At 41.8% G+C, this 22,098-nt stretch overlaps 1 protein-coding gene across 9 annotated transcripts in view; it reads right to left on the reverse strand.

The window, feature by feature from the left end:
• SENP6 (SUMO specific peptidase 6) overlaps positions 1–22,098 on the reverse strand; it is a 180,133-nt gene that overhangs the window by 59,204 nt on the left and 98,831 nt on the right. For 7 of the 9 annotated variants that reach the window (XM_075923799.2, XM_006131959.5, XM_006131957.5 and 4 more), the window contains 3 exons: positions 17,914–18,059; positions 5,307–5,676; positions 1,179–1,411 (listed from right to left, as the gene is read on the reverse strand). In XM_075923799.2, coding sequence (XP_075779914.2) covers positions 1,179–1,411; positions 5,307–5,676; positions 17,914–18,059 — 749 coding nt within the window. Of the gene's footprint in view, positions 1–1,178; positions 1,412–5,306; positions 5,677–8,767; positions 8,927–17,913; positions 18,060–22,098 lie in introns of those variants that run through there. The other 2 variants (XM_006131960.5, XM_025189131.3) reach the window with 2 other exon arrangements.

Raw genomic sequence — 22,098 nt, forward strand, 5'->3', positions numbered from 1 at the left:
GCCCTAATTTCAGACCCTGCCATCTTAAAAATTAACCAAACACAGCATATTATGTAGTCTAGTAAATTTTAACAATGGCATGCTGACTTCTTGAACATGAATGTAATATGTTGAAATTTATACTGCTCCTTGAGTGTTCTAAAATAAAGACTTCCAAGCACTTCCAACTAGGATCTGACACCCTGTGTACTATCAAGTAAACGTATACATCTACTTAATAAAACTCCCACGGCTGCTCCATATTAGCTGATTTGAGCTCTGGGTTATAAACTATATGATTTGGGCTCTGGGTTATAAACTTTCGTGAAGGACACCAAAAGGGGAAGGAGTCCCATAGCCTGGGCTCTAGCCTGAGCCCAAACATCTATTCCATAATTTTCAAGCCCTGCAGCCCCAGTTCCGGTGGGCCAAATGAAGGTGTACAATTGCAGTGCACACATACAGCTGCTGGACCTAATTCACAATCCAAATGTACAAGTGACCCAAAAGAGCTTTAAACACCACCATCAATTGAACATCAATAGTTATAGGGAATTTATTATTTTTTAAAAGGATCACTGTCAAGGTTGTTAAGTCTTTAAATTAACATACCGTGAAAGCTGTCCCCTTTGACAGCACTAAAGGAGTCTGCTCATGGTGCATTTTTTGTCTTTGTTTATCCAATTCTTGCAGTGATGCTCAACTAAAAAACAAAAATCCCCACCATGAAATCCTTAAAATAAGTGCTATTAGTTGGGACAGTTGTCAAAGTATTTAATTTTAAGGACCATCATCCTTGCCCAGTGTCCCTTTATGTTTAAAAAACTTAATACTATGAAGTAGCCTTCCATTAATGCATACAAATATTATACACCACTTCACATCCTATAATGGAAGAACAGGTCCCTAATTATATATAAAAATAATCTGTTCAGTGTTAAAAAAGAACAGTACATGTTGAGAATGTATTTTTTTAAAAACACATCCCTAAATGCATAAAGATCTCTATATAGTCAACAAGTTTCCTTAGGTTTTCAATGTTCCAGGAATGAAGATAATACTTAACCAACTGTCTGAGGTGAAAAGTATTCAAATAAAGACCACTTATGGCAATTTCTGATAAGATACACCTTTACATTTCTCATTCTCAAGCTGGAATTTTATATACAGATATTTATTAATTTTTTTTAATTGAGTACCTGATCTTTCATTCTTGCTTTTCTTGGTAATGTGATGCCTATTTCTGTGTCTGGAGCAACACTATGTAGTCTCTGTTCTATTCCAGTACTATTTTCCTTTAGTGCTGCTTCCACCTTTCCTGTGGAAGGTGCTGGGGAAGAACGGGCTGAATCTGCAGGTCGAGGCGATGTGCTTTCCATTCTGCTAGTGCTGCCACTGTCCTCATCCTCCTCGTCATCACTGGACAAAATAACTAGGAAGCAAATATTAAATACAAAATGAACATGTAATACATTTTTTTAAAATGACTATATAGTAGTTTTTCTTTTTTTTTTTTTTTGGATCTCTCAACACCAAAAATAATCCACAAGAATTTTAACATACTATTTTCTTTATTAATATTTACCCAAGACAAATAAACCTGTTCAGTAAGGAATTAGCAACAATCAATATGAGTTAAGCCCAATTTTAGTCTCTTGTGCCAGAATAGTTCGTTCTTAAAAGGCAATGGAGTCTTGGCAAATATTTTTTTTTTAAATTACAAACCACAGTACAGCTCAGATACTTAAACGTGAGAGGCAGTATGATACAGTAGATCAAGCATGAGGCTGGAACCAGAAACTCTGAAGTTCTTATTCTGGCAATGTTGTGTGGCTGTAGGCAAGGTGCTTAACCTCTCTCTCTCTCTCTCTGTGCTATAGTCCCCTATGGACCATTCAGTGAGCTCCCACGTCTACTTTTTGCTTGGTAAGAATGTTATAGAGGAATTGGTGAGGTGGAAAGTGCAAGAATGATGAGAGACGTGTGAAGGGTCTTAAAAGAGAGCAGAGAGTTACTCACCTAGTACAGTTATTGAGGTTCTTGGAGATGTGTCCCTCTGTAGGTGCTCTACCCCAAGTGCGGGTGCATCTCTATGTCTTTACCCAGAGAGTTTTGCAGCAGTGACTGTAAAGATCACACATGCACAGTGCCAGCCTCGAGTGCTGCTGGCGCTTGAAGTATTGCATGTATAATCCATAACCCATAGTGCCTTTTCTACCACTAAATATGCATGAAACTCCAAAGTACAGGGGAAGAAGGGTGAGTAGTGGAGCAAACACAGGGACATAAATCTCAAAGAACCTCTGTTATTGCACCAGGTAGTAACTCTCTCCTCTACTTCAAATGATGTCCTTGTGGATGCTTCACACCAGGTAACTGTAGAACAGTGCACTGCTAGAATGGCAGGACACTACCGCCCAGCCAAGCAAGGTATCTGTTCTATGACCTTACATGATTGCATACATTTGGCAAAATTGTGTTTAGAGGCTCATGTAGATGCTTTCCATAAATTCATAAGGGGAACATTATTCAGGAAAGTTACAGATCTAGTGGAATGTGTCTTGATTGTTAATGATGGCTGTATGCCTTTCAGTTGGTAGCATAGGCAAGTGCATCCAACTATCTAGATAGCAAGTTTTTGTATGGTAATGGATTTACCATTGGCATGTTCGACAACTGATAAAAAGAGTTTTGGTGAAGCTCTGAATGTCTTGATTCTGTCCAGATAAGAAGCTCGCACTCTTAGAGCATCAAAGGTTTGCATCCTAGATTCGAAGAAGCTCCCATGTGCTTTGGAAAAAGAAAGTTGGAAGCTGTATGGGTTGATTAACATGGAAGGAAGTGCATACTTTGGGGAGGAATTTAGGGTGGGTTTGTCAGGTGAGTATCTTTATTAAAGATAGTATATGGTAGGTCTACCATGATTGCCCCCCAATTTCTCCCACATATTTTGCTGATGTGATAGCTACCAGGAATGACACCTTGGTGGCCACACCCATAAATGGACATCCAGCTAACTAAAATATTCCAGACCACAGATGTTGCCTGACCAGAGAGTGCCAGACTAGAGAGCTATCACAGATCAAAAAGATACATGTCAATTAACTCTGGCACTTCTTCCAGGGCAATTTCTGAGTTCTGTAGGCACCCTTTTGAACAAGTCCTGGAAATTAGTAACATCATCTGCAATGGTAGATGGCAGGGGCATAACAGCTTCATCAGGTCAAGAGGATGAATTACTTATGGTTTGTGAGGTGATAGGAGCAGTATCCTCTTCCTGCTCTGCCATCGATACCTCCCATCCCTCATTTACTGCTCTCTTGGAGGGTGGAGGTAGTGATCTGATGTTGACCCTATGTGGGCTATGTTTACTGTGGTGACTTCTGTAAGATATTCCTCTCTCCAGAGTCCAATTTGGCAAAAGGCCAGAAAAAGGAGTCGGTGATTTCATCCACAGATCTCCATACTATGGAGGCATGTGGTAATAGGGGTTTCAGGCATGTGAAACCTGATAAGGGAAGGAGAGGTAAGGAGAAAAATACTTTCATCATCATTATAAAATGAGAGATACTATTTGAAATAGCTATTGGTATGGTGCCGCTATAGTAGATGAAAGATCAGTGCTTCGCAGGGGATACACTGATGCAAAAAGAGTCTAGCAGGTAAATTCAATTAATAAAATGCTGCGGTGCTCACTTTGTGCTGGCAGCAATGGTACTGGCTGTGTGGCAGATAGGATGTGGATCGGAGCATGTGTGCAATGTGTCAATGGCATTATGCTAGTGGTGTTCAGCTGTGGCACAAGTGTTAGAGCAGTTCTCAGTGTTGACTCTGTTGGAGACGCCAGCAGTGCCATGGTATAGGCAGGAAGCTTAGATGCAGATGAACTGGTGAGTGCTGGTGTTGACTGCCATATAGACAGTGCCAGAGGTGCTGTAATCATCATAGGTGCTCAGTCTTGATGCGGACAGCACTGCTGAGAGCAATCTAGGAAGGGAACATTTTTTTTCTGCTTTGCCCTCTGAGGTGGTGAAGCTGGTCATTTTCTTTCTAAAGATTTTGTGGACCTCAGCAATTTAAAGGAGTGAGGACTTTCTAGTCCCATGTCAAAGGCTGGGTCTCAAGATTTTGTCCAATAAATTAAGTTTCAGCCTCCGGTCCCTATCTTTTCATATTCTGGCATGTAGTTTAGAGCAACAGGCATATTGCTGGGGAACATGAGACACTCTGGGATATGCTGAGTATGCCCATCAGAGACTGGCTTTTCCTCTCTGCAGGTCAAACATTTTTTTAAAACCTGGTGAATCAGGCATTTTCATAACCAAAAATTAATTTACTATGGGGAAGCTAATAATTTTCCTCCTCCAAAGGGGAAAAGTAAACAGACCTAAATTAACTAAAAACACTGAACTGCCTATCTAAGACTTACCTCACAAAACCCCAAAAAACTATCAGCAGGACTACTGAGTTCGATCTTAGGCCAGGAACAGTTGAAAAAGTACCGATGGCTCTGGGTTATGCACACACAATACTTCAAGCAGCAACAGCATGCAAGGCAGGCATCATGAACGCACAACCCATATAGACACTGCTGCAGAAATCTGAGTAAATGCACAGGGACACATCAATCCCTGGAATGGAGCACCCACAAAGAAATCACTCGGAAAAGGCAAGTTTGAATTTTATGTGGAAGCATTCAAATGGCATCCATTCTAATGTAAGAACAAACAGTAAGGAATATTGCCTCCACGAGTACATTTTACATTAGATTGGAGGGTTAAATATCAAGCATTGGGGAAGACAAAGTAAGTATTAAGAGGCTGCTTCAGTCCAGACATGAGTATTTGAATAAGAGAACTCCAACCATGCAGATTAAATGAAAAAGGTTTGATTTTAAAAATGTTATGCTTAAACAGCAAAATGTGGAGCTGGCCTGAATATATGAGGCAAAGAAGACAGAGAAACCAAAAAACAACTTTTCCTTTTACAGGCTTGAATGATGAATCCTCAGCAGGAATGCTCTTTAAAAATGCTCTTTAACAATGAATTATCAGCAGTGTGTCTAGAACTTAAAACATATTAAGAAACTCATGCTTTGTTTTACCAATCCCAATTTTCCTCATTCATCAAGTTTAAATTGTACTCAAAAAGAGAGTAACTCTAAAATAGAGAAGAATGCAAAGTTAAAAAACAAAAAAGCAAGTCCAGCAAAAGATTCCAAAAAATTGGCAGGAGAGAAGCAGAGCTAAATATTTTACATTCTTAAAGGATGTTTTCAGGTATTTGGAAAGTTCAAATCATATCTTGCTATGTAAAAGAATACTTACTCGGATCATTTAGTTCAGATGGTCTTGTATTCCTTGGTCTTAAGTTTCCTGAACTTTTAGGAATTTTTGTCCCAGTTAAGAGTCCAACTTTTCCATTCAGTCGTAACATAGAATGTCCTGTAATATCACGACTCAGTGCATCAACTGAACCCTTCCCAGCAGCAGGGCCATAGAACTTCTGTGTGTTCAATCCTGTACCTGGAGATTTTTGCGCTGTTGAATTCTGATGTATTGAAGATCGCAGTAAAGATTCCACAGGTTCACTTAATGTCACAGTTTGTTTGGAGCGTCTTTGCAAATCCCTATAGAAATCATTTCCACTACTTTGGTATTTGGTCTGATTTTCAGAATAATCAGTCTGTTCCAAAACCTTGAATAAAAAAAGGCAGAAAGTACAACACGTGGTTTTGGCATTTTTAGAAAAAGGTACAACAGAGACCTAGATTTTAATCTTACTGCTGAAATATATATTTAAAAGGAACAATCATCCCAACTTACACAAGTTATATTAGCAATACTGCAAAGTACACAAGCCTAAAGCAAGCATTAAAAAGGCAGCTTGACATTTTTGTTATACTTTTAAGTGGGAGTCAAAAGTTACGTCTACACTGCAAATAGATGTCTATGGCGGTCCTATACCAGTCAACTTGCCCTCACAAAACTCTAGCTGCAGGTCACTGCAGTGTTAACTTCCTGGCTTGGGCTGAATCCTGAACTCTGATCAGCAATGAAACAGCTCCATGAGCCCAAGTCAGCTGCCAAAGATTAGCCATTGGTTTTTCATTGCAATATAGACATACCTAATGTCAATAAATTGCAAGCTTGATTTTTTTTTAAATTTTAACTGTGGAAAATTAGGGGCATGCATTATATCTATCCTTTTCCTTCCTTTCCATAGATAGACATACTGTCCATTCCTCAGATATGTTCATACATCAGCAAGAGGAAAGGGTAGCTCTAACATCACTATTTTGGGCAGATGAAGCCACTAGTTTAAGCATGAGTAATCCACAGACCATCCAAGTCATGTGGACACGTTTGCTCCAAAAGCTGCAATTAATAGCTTTGATGAGGCTGTGCAGAAACACCATTCCAAGGTGGAATAACGAAGGACAAAAAAGACATTCCAGCATCCAGACAAAAGGAGCAATCAGCAGCCACATCAGTTCAAAGATCCAGTGACTTTGAAGGGAAAAAATTAGTACCCCCTTCCTTCATCCTGAAAATCTGGAGGAAATAGGAAGGAGCATCTCATTCTAAAAATGGAAAAGCTGCTCATTTTTCCCAGACTGTTGAGAGCAGCAATGCCTCTCTCTGCTCACTTATTCATGACCTTTTAATAAGAAGGGATTATTACAAGTGTAAAACTTTTGGATCTTCTGTAAATTCTAGTCCTAAGGAAATTCAGCATCCAACTCCCATTTGAAAATCACTGAGTCCTATGGAATTCAACAGGACTACTCACATGCATAAGCATTTGCAGAAGTGGAGCCTCAGGCTACGTCTTCACTGCGAGTTCTTCTGGCAGAATATATGCTAACGAAGGACTCTCTGGGACAGGTGTAAGGATCTTGCACAAAACGGGGATTTTACGCAAAAAAGGTCCACACTGCTTCTTTTTGTGCAAAAACCCCTTGCGCAAAAACAGCACAAAATATGCTAATGAGATTGTGACTTATGCTAATGAGTCCCTAATTAGCATATTTTCTGTAGGAAGAACTCACAGTGAAGATAAAGCCTGAGTGTATTGCTATTTGGGAGCATTCAGTATATGGTGTTAAATTATTTCTTGAATGTGTGCTATAAAACTGTATTAAATAATTGATTTTTATTCCAAATGTTCAAAACACAGCCATCACAACCAATTACACTTCAAAGGAAACTGCAACTTTTAGCAATCTGTAATTTACACATTTTCTAAAGTTAGTTTGCAAGAATCTCCCACTTTTTAAAAACAAATGTAATAATATAAATGTATAATATAATAAAGGCCAACTTTATGAGTGAAGGACAATAGCAAACTTATTTAGGAAATTACAGAAACATTTTAATTAAATTATTGGTTAAAAAAAGGAGAAAAATCCACATGCAGGTAGTAATATACTAATCAGTCCTTTACAACCATTTTAGGATCTTTAACAGTCATCATCCTGTTTGGTTTGGAGTAGTATGTGAATGCAGCATGATGGGAACTAACAGTGCCAGAATACTGTGCCTCAACAATTTGAATTCTGTGTAGATGCTCTTTACTATTCTATATCCTGTAACGGAATAGAGATCAGTATCTTCTCCTGATTGCTATTGCTAGCAATTGTATCAATCTCACCCTCCCCATAACTATTTTGAACACACAATTCCCCTGAATGCCTATAACAACAACAACAATAATAATAAACCTCTAATCTAACTGGTTCTTATATTTAGAAATTTCAGGCTGATATACAGCACCAAAAACTACTTCAGCTTCTCAGACCTTGGACTGAAGTAGAAAAGCGCTAAAGTTCACATTAAATAAAAGACACCTAAACAAAAAGAAAATGGAACCAAATTGGTGAAAAAGAAAGTGTTCTAAAATATTTTACCTTTTGACAATGCATTGCAGCTACTATTACTTACACACTCCCCCACCCACCAATGTCTGCAGTTCCCCATTAATTGAGGTATGCACCTTTTATTTAGGGCAGTGTTTTTTGGAGAAGAAAAGGTGACAGGGAAAGAGGGAAAAAAATTAAAATTCAGTTTTATAACTCCTCCCCTCCCCTTTTGGCCATTTGAAAGCTCATATCTGGCAAGGATGGGATATTGATTAAAAAGTTTTAAAAAATTAAGGAAAGTTTTGAAAGTGAAAAATGTAAGTTAATTTGATGAAGTGCATTTTGTTAATTTGATATCATCTTGGGCAAATAAGCATCTTAGCTTTGGAAGCTATTCCTATCCTAGTTTATTTAAGCCCAGAGTAGGTAACTTGTGATCAAAAAGGGCCCACAAGTAATCACAGTAGGATTAATATAAAAAAGCAATACAGTATGTATGTGAAAACAATGAGAAACCCTGTGGAAACTTAGAGACTAACAGATTTATTAGGGCATAAGCTTTTGAGGGTACAACCCACTACATCAGATGAACTGGAGTGAAATTTACAGACGCAGGAGTATATACCTTGATATATATCCCTGCCTCTAATTTCCACACCAATTCATCTGATGAAGTGGGTGTTACCAACAAAAGCTTATTCCCTAATATGTTAGTCTTTAAGATGCCACAGCACTCATAATTTTTGCAGACTAACACAGCTATGCCTCTGAGCATACATGTGGTTTACACAGCTAGAAAGTCTATACTACAAGACCTGGTTGCATTATAACATTCAAACCTATGTAACACCAGAAGCAAAACTTGAACCAAAAAATGTAACTGAAATTAATGGTAAAATTGTGAATGTGCAAATTAGAAACTAGTACCTTGATCCTGCAATCACTTAAGCACATGCTTCATTTCGAGCATAAGAACTGTTCCATTGAAATTAACAAGATATTTATTCCTTGCTTATGTGCTTTCCTGGATCACAGCAAATGTGTTTAATATCTTGCAGGATCAATATCCAAGGACCATTTCTGCAAACCCTCATCCTTGTGAGCAGTCCTACTGAAGTCTGATAGTTTATGGAAATAAGAGTTAAACCATGAGTAAAGGTTCGCAGGAGTAAGCCCTAACTATAAGTATTTGCATTAAAACAGTGGTTTTCTCTAATGAACATATGTAGCCACACAATGAACAAATTTAAGATACAGTACTAGGAAACTGTATAAGATACTGTAAAATAGGGGTGAGCAATATTTTCTGAATCTATGCACATTAAATCAGATTTGGTCTTTAAGGCCTTAATAGATTCTGAGGTCTGAAGGAACAGTTGTGATCATTTAGTCTCATTTCCTCTGTCAGAGAACTTCCCAAAAAGCAACTATGAGACCTAATCTTTTAGAAAATTATCCAATCTTGAAATTATTCCAATAGTTAATTAGCATCACTATTAAAAATAATTACTTATTTCTAGTCTGAATTTGTAAGTTTAGCTACTAACCACTGAATCATGATCATCTTTCTCTGCTACACTGAAGAGTCCACTGTTAAATATTTGTTTGCCAGGTAGACATTTATAAACTAATCAAGTCATCCCTTACCACTCTCTTTGTTAAACTAATAGATTAAGCTTTTGCATATGACTACAAAGCATGTTTTCTAATTCAGTAAACATTGTCATCATTCTTCTTTGAATTTATCAACATCCTTCCTGAGTGGTGGACACCAGAACCAGACAGTATTTCAGCACCAATATTTAGGTATAATAATTTTTTGACTTCCACTCAATTCCCATGTTTATTCATTCCGAGAACATATTATCTCTTGTGACCAAAGTCTCGAACTGGGAGCTCATGTTCAGAGGATTATCCCCAATAACCCAAATCAGAGTTACTACTAGTAGGATTAAACTCACTTTACTTCAGAGTACATTGAGTGTTCGGGGGATGCATTAAGCTTACTTTATTTTTAATATTAGCTTTCAAAAATAATCGTGTTTCAGAGGTCTTAAAGTATTAGGTATCAAGTTTGTTTTATGTGATGTCTCAACATAAACCATGCTAATCACACACACACCGAACCTTGCTATAATTAGTCTCTTTTTTAATATAACCAGCTATTTAAGTAGATAGTACTATTGTCGTCTTTTTATTGTACATGGTTTATATGCGGTATAATACAAAATAAATTAAAAACTGTAAAAATCCACACAATAGTTTACTCTTACCACCACCAATTACCTATCTTTGAGTGACTCATGTACTCTCTACTCACTAATCTAATCTTCAACATTAGTATTTCAAGTTTCAGACATTTTGGGGATGAATGTGTATGTGAGCACGGGTATGGCGGGAGGGGGGGAAGGTGGCTAAGAAGGAAGAAACAATTCCTTCTCCCTAAACATTCCACTAGCTTATTTCAGGACAGCCAATATTCAGTCCTGATTTAACAGCTTTTCTATTAATAAAAACATTATGACATTTATGCCAGATATGGTATTGCAGTAGAATTCAAAATGAACTCTTCAAGCTCCATTTGGAAAGTGAAATGCTTAGCTTCCCAAAGAGATTTGACACTTAAAACTCAGAAAAGACCTGACAGACTAGCTTTTCTATATATAAATGCATCACAATATTCTTTTAAAACATTTGAAGTTATTACTCCCGCTGAGTAGGATTCATGCAAACTAAAGCACCTCACTCTCTAGACCAGTGTTTCCCAATTTTTTTTGGCCATGGAACCCTTTTCAATTTTTCAGAAAGCTAGGTTTGTCAAACAAACAAAAAAAAGGAGGGAAACCCACCAATGCATGAAAATCACATTCTCTCCCTAAGACCCTAACCCTTTGAGGCCCCATCCTCTCTGTTCCCCTCCTCTCCATCACTTGCTACACCCAGCCCTTATACGCTCTCCTGGATTGAAACAGGAGGTGCGGGCTCTGAGGTGGGAATGGGGGATTTGGGTGTGGGAAGGGGTGAGAAGAGAAAGCTCTGGGAGGGAATTTGGATGCAGGAGAAGGGGATGCTGGCTTGGGGAGAAGGCTCCAGGCTGGGCACTGTTGGGCGCAGGTGGAAAGTTGGGGTGTTGAGCAAGCCACAGGCTTGTGGATGAGGGTGCAAGAGTTTGGGTTGGATATGTGAGGGGCTCAGGGCAAGGAGACTGAGTATGATGGGCTCAGGAAACAGATTTGTGATGTATGGATGGTGCAGGAGTGTTGTGGCAGAAAACTGAGGATATGGGGATGCAGGAGTTTGGGGATGTAAGAGGCTCAGGACAGGGGGTTCCAGGAGGCTCAGATTTGGGGTCAGGTGGCGCTGGAGTGTTATGATGCTGCAGTGAGATGGGGATTTGGCCCCAATTGGGGGCATGTTGGCCAAACTTCATTTTTAAATAAAATATTATGTCAAACTCAAAAGGTTTTAGCATTGTCTTTATTTATGAGAGGGGCGGGGAACCTGTTTTGAGTCAAGGGTCACTGACCCACAGAAAAGTTAGTTGGGGCCACACAAGTGAGATGCAAAAAAACCCCTCCAAAACCCCCCAAACTCATTGTGCTGGTGGGGGCAGGGGACAGAGTGCCAGTGAGTGCTGGGGCAGGGGAGAGGGTGCTGCTGGGTGGCAGGATGTTGGCACAGGTGGCAGGGTGCTGGGACAGGATGCTGGGGTCAGAGACATGGTCCTGCTGGGTACTGGGGTGGGTGGCATGGGAATGGGACAAGGAACAGGGTGCTGCTGGGTGCTAGGATGGGTGTCAGGGTGCTGGGGCCAGAGACAGGATCCTGCTGAGTGCTGGGGAGGGCAGGGGACAGGGTACTCATGGGAGGTCCGGGTAGGGGACAGGGGCAGTTGGGACCAGTACCTGGCAATCCTGCAGCACCTCTGGGTTTCAGGAAGTGTGGGACTGCACTTCCTTATCCCAAACAGCTAGCATGCATGCTGCCTGAATAGCAGGGGCTGTTGCACTCCAGCAACTTACTTCCATGATGCTGTCCTACAGGAGCGGAGATAGGGGGAGGGTGCAGGGAGTCCCAAGGCAGAGAGCGCTGCCTGCACAGTCGGAGCTGCGCAGAACCACGTCTCCGGCCCCCCCCCGGTGCAAAAAGGCCGTGGAACTAAGTTACCAGGTGCCACAACCCCAGCTGTTCAGGGAGCGTGCACCGGCTCCTTTGGGGAGGGGAAGTGCTTCCCTCCCCGCTGTGGGTCACGTGAGGTCACCCCTGTCTGGCACACCCCAGTGCGCCAGCTGGGAGCAACTGTTCCCATCGGCCCCCGCCTCGCTATGCTTCTGTGTCGCCAGGGAGGAAGGGGAAACAAGTGTGCTGCTTCTTTAAGAATCTGGCTAGCCGTCTCTCTCTCTTTCAGAGGGGGCGCGGGAGTGCCGGCTCCTCGCAGAACCCTTACTTTCTCTTCGCAGAACCCCAGGGTTCCGCAGAGCGCCAATTGGGAAACACTGCTCTAGACAGATTGGAATCACTCCCCCCGCCCCCACACTTTAATTCTTTAGATGTCTCTGACATATACACAATGGTATCTAGCACCATAGCGTTCACATAGAAAGAGCTATAAATACTTGCTTGATATTTTACATCTCATGAGAAATGCCAGTCCCGGTTCAGGACACTTTTCCAAACCATGCTATCAGATAGCAGGGTCAGGATTTCACCCAATGTGAGTTTTGCCATTGTCCTCATTGAGGTCAAGGATTTAAGTTTTTTTTTTTTTTAATGCTCATATTTGTAACCATTTAGCATTTTATACTCATTGCAGCAATAGAAATCTAATAAATTATTCACCATATTTAGAAGTTAATATGAGCCTTGCAACAAACAAAAAACAAGAATAATACTTAGTTTAAATGGCTCCATAGCTTTAAGAGTAAATACAATATTTGACATAACTACATTAAACACATTATATACAGAATATACTGAAACGCATATATTATGTATAGCCTCCAATTCATTCATTCGACTAGAAAAATAGAAAAATGCCATGAGGTCCAGGGATGAAAATCAAATTTACCAAAAGTTTTAGAACTTTCGCACATTATTGTGCTATTTTCTCAATTCCCATGCAGGGAGGCTCCTCCAAATTTTATTTACATTCTAGTTTTTCCTACAATCATTGGATATTTTTGAATTGAAAACAACTTTCTTCCCTTCTTCGCCTGACAGTGCAACAAAACCCATCATGGCAGTTTTACTTCTCTATGCAATATCCTTATTAATTACCAATATATGAGCAGGAATGGATAGTACTTGTACCTCTTAACATTAGGTTATCCATAAATCATGCTCCTATAGAACCATTTGGTAAATAGTATGTATAAATTTATAGCTTTACAATACAAATTTGAAGAGTGTCAATAATTAAAGCAAGTTAAAGTTTTTAGATTTAACAATAAAATTTTACAAATAAATTTAAGGTAAAAAAGTAAAAGAGAATATTAACTCTTTCATCCCAAAGGAAAGTTTACCAATGTCAGAGTATTTTCCAGGAGCAACATACTAATTTTTATTACATTTATTATATTCCAATCTGTGGAAAATTACCATCTTAATTTTTATTCATTGTCTCAAACACTAAATAGTAATACCTTTCTTTAGCAGATTACTTTTCTTGTTATAAAATGGCAACATGTTGGAATATTGTTACTATTTTATACAGAACACATACAAGTATTGTAAGTTACTGGCATTTTCTGGTTTGTCAAAATGTAATGGATCATGCTGAAGTATTGGAAGTAACTGAAGACTGATCAGATTGTTGCTGCCCATCAGAAAGAGGCCGTTACTTACATATAACTGGAATTTTTTCACTTTCCTGATCTCTGTTCTACTGAGGTTTATATGCATGTAATGTGTGTCTGGAGATTTTGAAGGTAGGAGTGTCCACTGGCCTTTAAATGCACCTTTGGTTCACCTCATGGTGTCGTCCAAGGTTATAAATGGTGACATGGACCGAATGCATTCTCAATTAGTTCTCCACAAGAATGAAGAAATCCGCAGGAGAGAAGGAGGATGGGATCATAATGTAGCTAAGGACCACACATTTCGAAGAACTTCAAGTTACAGGTAAGCAGTTTCCTCTTCTTTGAGAGATGATCACTACTTTATTCCACTGAAGGTGATTAAGAAGCTGTACCCCTAGTTAGGAGAAGATAGTGAGGAAGATGACAGAACTGTGGAGCAGAAAACAGGAATGCCGAATGAGATAACTATCACAGGGTATGTCTACACTGCAGCGCTAATTCGAACTAACTTAGTTCGAATTAGTTAATTCGAACTAAGCTAATTCGAACTAACTCATCCAGACCAAAAAACTAGTTCGAATTAGCGTTTTGCTAATTCGAACTAGCTTGTCCACACAGAGTGGACCCTGAACTGGGGTTAAGGATGGGCAGAAGCAGTGCCGGCAGGGCATCAGATGAGGACTTAGAGCGTGGAGCTGCTGTCTCAGGCTAGCCGAGGGCTGTGCATAAAGGGACCCGACCCCCACCCCGGACAGACAGTTCTCAGGGGTGCCCTGCTTGCAAAGCAGTCCTGGCTTGGAGTGCCCGGACTACCCACACTGGGCACATCACAGCACTCGGCCATCAGACCGGCTGCACTTGCCACAGGCTGCCATCTGGAGAGAGGGGGCAATTGGGGGGCTGCTGGAGAGGTTCCACCCCCAGAAGCCCGCAGAGCCAGCCCAGTCCTCCCCATCGGGAGCTTGTACCCCATTCCTCCCTCATCTCCTTCCACTTACCCCTCCCTAGCCCCTCTTCCTGATGTACAAAATAAAGGACAATTGTGGTCAAAAATAGAATCTCTCTTTATTGAACAAAACTGGGGGAGACTGGGAAAAGGAGGTGGGAGAGGGAAAGAGAGAGGCTGGGAGAGGGGAGGGCAACTAAAATTATCAGGGGTTTGGAACAGGTCCCATATGAAGAGAGGCTAAAGAGACTGGGACTTTTCAGTTTAGAAAAGAGGAGACAGTGGGGGGATAGGATAGAGGTCTATAAAAGCATGAGTGGGGTGGAGAGGGTGCATACAGAAAAGTTCTTCATTAGTTCCCATAATAGAAGGACTAGAGGACACCAAAGGAAAGGAATGGGTAGCAGGCTTCAAACTAGTAACAGAAAGTTGTTCTTCACAAAGCAAAGAGTCAACCTGTGGAACTCCTTGCTTCAGGAGGCTGTGAAGGCTAGAACTAGAACAGAGTTTAAAGAGAAGTGAGATAAAGTGATGGAGATTGGGTCCATGGAGTGGTATTAGCCAGGGGGTAGGAGTGGTGTCCTGCCCGAAGTTTGTGGAAGGCTGGAGAGAGATGGCACGAGACAAATGGCTTGGTCACTATCTTCGGTCCATCCCCTCCAGGGTCCCTAGCGTTGGCCACTGTCGGCAGACAGGCTACTGGGCTAGATGGACCTTTGGTCTGACCCAGTACGGCCATTGTAAGCTCAAGGCTCAGGGTCGGGGGTCTCAGTGGACCACCTTGATTTTCATGCCAACCTACTCCTGGGTGGCCAGGCTGGCAGCTATCCTGCCCTAGACGGCCACTTTCCTGTGCCTAGTGCGGAGGTCGTGGACGAGGTCCGCACTAGACCAGGCGGGTGCCCGCCTCTTGCGGTCCCGGGAAGAGGGGGAGAGGGGGAGGGCTGGGGGGCATCGGGTGGCTGGCTCGAGCCGTGCCAGGTGCAGGGTCTGCTGGCTGGGTGCTGGTAGGCTTGCACCTGGCACGGGCACCATAGCCAGCCCGTGCCCCTTTAAGGGGTCTGGGGCCGGGAGGGGGGCATACGAGTTTCCCTGGTGTTGGCCAGAGTGGCCACCAGGGAAAGCTGGGGAGGGCTAGCCTCCCACTAGTTCGAATTAAGGGGCTACACACCCCTTAATTCGAACTACTAAGTTCGAACTAGGCTTAGTCCTCGTAGAATGAGGTTTACTTAGCTCGAACTAAGCGCTCCGCTAGTTCGAATTAAGTTCGAACTAGCGGAGCGCTTGTAAAGCCCCTATCAAAGTTAATTCGAACTAACGTCCGTTAGTTCGAATTAACTTTGTAGTGTAGACATACCCACAGAGTTTTTTGCATCCAAGCAGAATAGGAAAAAAAGGTAGGTACTGAACTCCGTGTGCAAAGGCCCTCTGGCTAGCGAGGAAGTGAAGGCACTGTTCCTTCTCTGAGGTGTGCAGCTTTGGAAAGAAAGCAGGAAAGCGAATGGTTTGGTTGAGGCCAAAGAGAGGAACTGCTTTGGCAGAATCTTGGGATGCACCTTATGGAATGTGGTAAGGGGGTTGTAGTGCTCACCATCATGGCCTCCAGTTTGCCTACCTTTATCACAGAAGTAATATCTATCAGGAAGGCGATCTTCTGAGAGAGGAGAGACAGTGAACAAGAGACCACAGGTTTGAAGGGCAATTTCATTAATGCCCTGAGGGTAAGGCTGAAGTCCCCCAGGGAAGAATGAATTAAATGGGAGGATAAGTTCACAACAGTTCATTTCAGAACCTCTTACTCACAGGGTATCCTACTCAGGGAGGTTAAAAGCACGAATGGCCACTGAACACACCTTGACTGAGTTGAGCCTTCAGGTATAGGAAATAGTCCAAGATAAGAGGAATGCCCACAGCTTCAGGGGCAAGATCTTTCTGCTGGGCTCAAGAGACAAAATGTTTCTACTTGGCTCAATAGGACTCTCATATGAATTTTTTCCTGCTACTTGAGAAGACATTTTGCACTGCTAACAAACGCTTCAGTTTTAACAGCCCAGGGCATCATCTTGGGAACAGGCACAGAGTAATACTGGATGCATTTGGTGTTAATGTGAGAGGCCAAGAGGTATCCTTGGCTGGTGCTTCCCTGTTGTCAACCACGTTTTTGACTGCTGAGTAGTGTAGCTCCCATTTGTGGTTGGCCACAAATTTCCTGTGCGGATTCCATGGAATTGTGAATAGAACAGATTCTCTGTAAACACAGCCATAAACATTAGACACTGAAACAAGCAAAGGAGGGGACATATGTGCATGTTGCCATGTGGCCAAGAAGGGAAAAAGCAAGTTCTGACTGGAAGAGGAGGACTGAAAGTCTGCAATCTGTCCTCTGATAGGTAAGGCACATGCGACAGTGCACTAATATATGGCCCAATTAACTCTAGGAAGTGTGGGTGTGGGGGGGAAGGGGGAGTCTAATTTTTTTTTTAAATATTTTTGTTCATTCTGGGGAGGGGGTAGAATCAGCAGGAAGGTTGATGTTCGAGACTCCTGTCTGGGTCATGCTGCTAGTCGCCAGTTGTCAAGGTAAGGGAATACAAGGATCCCTCAATGCCTGAGGTGGGCTGTCCCTACAAAGAAAATCTGGTGAAGACTCATGGAGCAGTAATGGTTCCAAATGGCAGAACCCAGTACTAGAAGTTTCAAAGGGCCACTCATTAATATCAAGAGTGGTCTGTGGGTAGGATGAATATGTATGTGGAAGTAAGCATCTTGCATATCAAGAACCATAAACCACATGCCTCTTTCGACTAGGGGTATAATGGTTCCAAGAGTGACCTTAATAAATTCTGGCTCACATTTGACGTGGATGAGAACAGATCTAGGACTAATCTCAGTCCTCCCTTTTTCTTAAATACCAGGAAATAGGTGAAATAAAATCTTGTGCCTCAAAAGGCCAGGGGAACAGGTTCTGTCACTCCTCCTATTGCCTGGGACAAAACCACAAGGTGGACAGCGTGCATGTGCAGGCCAACGGACAATACCACTTCAAAAGTCTCCCGATGCTGAGCACACACATATTACCCTCCATGGAACTCAACAGGGACCACTGCTTGAAGAAGAAATAAGTATTATGATGGTATACACAGTACTAATTGACCTGTTACAATCTGGGTGTGTCAAAGTAATAGGAATAAAATCACCAACATGACTCCTTCCCAGTTCCAAACACTTATAAAACTAACTCTCACCAGTCCTAAACTTGACCTCTCTCTTACTAATACTACAAGTTTCTGACATTTGAAATAGATGTTTGTATTTTGTATCTAACCCACCTCCAAGTGGGCTAAACAGTTTTTTGTAGCAGGAGAGAGGGGCAAATCAGATTGACATGAACTGCTGTGATGTTTCTGTTGTACCTTCCTCTTAATTTCAGGGTCCGATTCTGATCCTGACTCTTCTGTGTTCTCCATTATACTTTCTATGGGGAAAAAATGAAATTAATTAGCACAGAGAAATCAATATTTAGCTGTGAATGCAAAAAAAAAAAAAAAAACCAACCAACCAACCAACCCCCCCCCCCCCCACACACACACACCAACACCAACCCAAAAGCTTTTCACAGGAGTTTGTTTTATACCCTAGGAAAAAAATGGGATTGGAACCCATGTTTAATTCCTGGGTTCAACATTATGTTCTTACCTAGTCTCTCGTATCACAACCAACAATGTTACCTTTTCAGTCTCTTCAGGGATACTAAGAAACGGTGCTTGTTGGCCCCGTAACCTTTTGTATTTGGCTCTTGAGCTGCTGGCAATAGCTATACAGCCTCATTAAAGCTATGTCTAGATTACATCCTTTTATCAAAAAAATATTGAAATTGTAAATGAAGGCAGGATTTGAATTCCCCACGCTTCATTTACATAATGGTGGCCACAGCTTTTTTTGAAAAGCTGCTTTTCGGGGGGTAAAAACCACCCCCCAAGAAACCATGGTTAAGATGGGGCTCTTTCGAAATAAATGCCCCTTTCTGAAAGATTCTATAATCCTCAAAAAATGAGGTTTACAGGATCTTTCGAAAAGGGGCATTTATTTTGTAAGATCCCTGTCTTAACGGCATTTTTTCCCCCTGAAAAGCAGCTTTTCAGAAAAAGCTGTGGCCGCCATTATATAAATGAAGTGTGGGAAATTCAAATCCCGCCTTCATTTACAATTTCAATATGTCTAATTTACATCCCTTTTTCAATAAACAGAACTTGGTTCTGTGGTGTATAAATTCATGGTATACGCAGACAATATCCTTTCGCATATATCCAAACCAGAAACCACTATCCAATCTTCCTATAATTAATCCAAAAATATAGAGTAAAATCTGGTTACAAAATACATTAGAAAAAAATCAAAACTAATGGAAATGTTTCTCTTGTCATACTGTTGAGCTTCCTCCATAGGCAAATAAGATACCTTAATATACAAGTACAAAGAAACATTAAAAAAAATCATCTTCACTAGTTTAAAACCTGTACTCAATCAAAATAAATAGTTACGTAAATATGCAGCATTCACTATTCCTGAGCCTGCAGGAAAGGGTTAATACAATAAAAATGAATATTCTGCCTCAACTAGTCTATATTCTGTCAGTCTCGCTTTGTTTTTTTATTTTATTTAACATTATTAGAGTCTTTCTGTGGGGCTTCAGCCAAATCAATGCCTTGTTCTCTATAGTCAAAAGTCAGGTTTGTGCTCCCAAACCGACAAAATTACTATTGTGCTTTTATCCTGTTAAAGTCAAATTGGTCCCAGCATTCTAATGCCCTCATATCTACACAGTAATGAACTGAAAGAGTATTAATACTTCCAAAGCCTCCTGTGGTGCGCCTGGGTGCCCTTCTGTGTCCAATGGAAAAAATACAAGGTGCTCAAAGTGGTGACTGTGAGGAGGGCCTAGGATATCTTAGCTAAGAGGTACCAATTTCATCCTCACCACAAAATACTTTCCTGGTGTAACCTAAACATGCAAACTGGAAGGGGTGGGGGTAGAGTTGCCAGATGGTTTAACCAAAAATACCAAACCATCCCCCTACCACCAAAAAAACCAAACACACACTGGGGAAAAAATCCTGGGGGAGGGGGGACCCAAAGTTGTTGAGAAAAAAAAACAGCATTAAAACAATATGGCCCTTTCAGTGAGTTCAGAGTCAGAATAGGGATAGGAAGAGGAGAGTGGTTGAGCACTAAGACCCAGGGAAGGCATTGCTTCCCCTTGGTTTTTAGGCTTTTTGCTGGCTGCCATTTTGTTTTCTTGATCAAGCCAGAATGCAGCTTCCCTGCAGAACCAGGTAAGCAGGAAGTCCGGGGGTGGGAGAGGGAGGCCAGGGGCTGGGCCTAATTGCCGAGTACGTTGTAGGGTTGCCAAGTGTCCGGTATTTTCGCCTCCTGTCAGGGGGTGGGAAAACAGAAAATACTGGACACCTAAAAATGCCCAGTATTTTCTGAATTTTTTTTTTTTTAACCGGACAGGAGGCAAAAATACCGGACTGTCCGGGTCAATACGAGACACCTGGCAACCCTAGGCAGGGCAGGGGCAGAAATCCTGTAATTTCTAAGAACTAGCTAAGAGCATGAGCATTAAACAGATTTCCCAGTTAGTCAAGGATAAAAGCTATTGTCTCATTTCTAATATTAAAGAAACAATATGAGTAACCACATTCAATAGAGTCCTTACTAGTAACACATTTGCTAATGTATCATTTTGGTCTGGGTGCGCTAGGACTGTAACAGGCCCCAAAGCTACTGGGAACCTTGGAAATGCTTCATAATACCTCTCTGGAGATATTTAAGAACAGGTTAGATAGACATCTGTCAGGGATGGTGTAGACGGAGCTTGATCCTGCCTTGAGGGCGGGGGGCTGGACTCGATGACCTCTCGAGGTCCCTCCCAGTCCTATTATTCTATGATACTATGATAATCTCTCCAACCTTAGGTCCACTATGTATGTTTTATTAACCAAGAGGAATTCCAGTCATCGAGTGCTTTGTGAACGTGTGGAAAGTAGGGATATCAACGTGTAGTTGACTACACAATTAACCAGTAAGCCTAGGCTTATTGGTTAACTCTGTTGATTACATGTATGCCCCCGCACTCCACTGCTTCTGTATCAGAGGCAGCAAGAGGAGTGGGAGCTGGTGCCTGTGAGGAGCTGGCTTTAAGCAGACTCCCCACAGGCAGCAGATCCACCTGCCTCCTCCCACCCCCATGCTGTTGCATCTGATAGAGAGGCAGCAGCAGCATGGAGGGTGAGGGGGGAAGGCTGGAGCCAATACACATGGGGAGCTGGCTTTCAAGCCAGCTGTCCACACATATCAGCTTCCAAGGACCCACCTGCCATGCCTTGCTGCCTGCTACAGAGGCAGCGGGATTGGGATCAGGAGCTGGTGGGGGGGGGAGCTGGCTTAAAAGCTGGTTCCCCTCAGCACCAGCTCCACAGTGCCACCTGCCCCTGCCCCGTGCTTCTGTCTCTACCAGAGGCAGCAGAACGGGGGGCGGGGGGGGGGAGTAGGGAGCAGAGGCTTTGTAGCAGCCTCTGTCCGCAGCGGCCCAGACTCACCACGGACAGAGGCTGGTCCATGGCACCAGCCCCTATCCACTGGGCATTCCAAGCTTCCTGAAGATAGAGGCTGGTCCACGACTGCAGCCCCTTTCCATGGAGAGCTCAGACCCTCCCATAGAGAGGGGCTGCTGCCACTGTATCAGAGGCAGCATCGTGGGGCAGCAGCAATGTCAAAAATGCTTCTTATCTTATGCAAATGATATGAACAAGGACATTGGCTGGCACACTACCTTCCACATCCTATGACAAACTACCAAACAAACAATGGAGGTGCTAATTGTTCTTATCAGCCTGTTGAACTATTTGAGCCATCTACTCACTGTCTTTTTAATTTTTTTCTCCTTTCCTTTTTTTTCCCCCTCATTTATTCTTGGATCTGGACTTTTAATCCTCTTGTCATCTGAAGAAGTGGGTGGCGCCCATGAAAGCTCATGATACCAACTACATGTTTTGTTAGTCTTTAAGGTGCTACTAGTCTTTTTGTTGTTTAAGTTTTTCATGTTACAGACTAACTCGGCTATCCCTCTGAAGCTTTTAAAAATGCTTCTGTGGCTAGTAGGCTCCTGATATAGTAGAAGATGCTATTCAAAATATACTCAATGCCGTAGAAGTTAAGCAAGATAGGAATCTTGTCTTCTGATGTTTGTTGGAACTATAATAAAGATAAACCCTGATACATAAGCTATGGAACTATCCAACAGTCAGCTGTGGAAAGAGGTGGACACAAGTGTGTAAACAGTACTTGGCTTCAGCAACAAAATCTAAACTGCAAGTTGTATTGTAGGTTCTGTACCTACTACATTTGGTTTAACTCCATAAAAAAAATGTAGTTCTTGAAGGTTGCAATGTCTGCCAAATGCATGATTTTCATAAAAATGAAAAAGTAAGTTTATGCCCAGACTATAGCAG

This window comes from Pelodiscus sinensis, chromosome 3, assembly GCF_052426305.1.
Source record: "Pelodiscus sinensis isolate ZL-2025 chromosome 3, ASM5242630v1, whole genome shotgun sequence".
Lineage (NCBI taxonomy): Eukaryota > Metazoa > Chordata > Testudines > Trionychidae > Pelodiscus > Pelodiscus sinensis.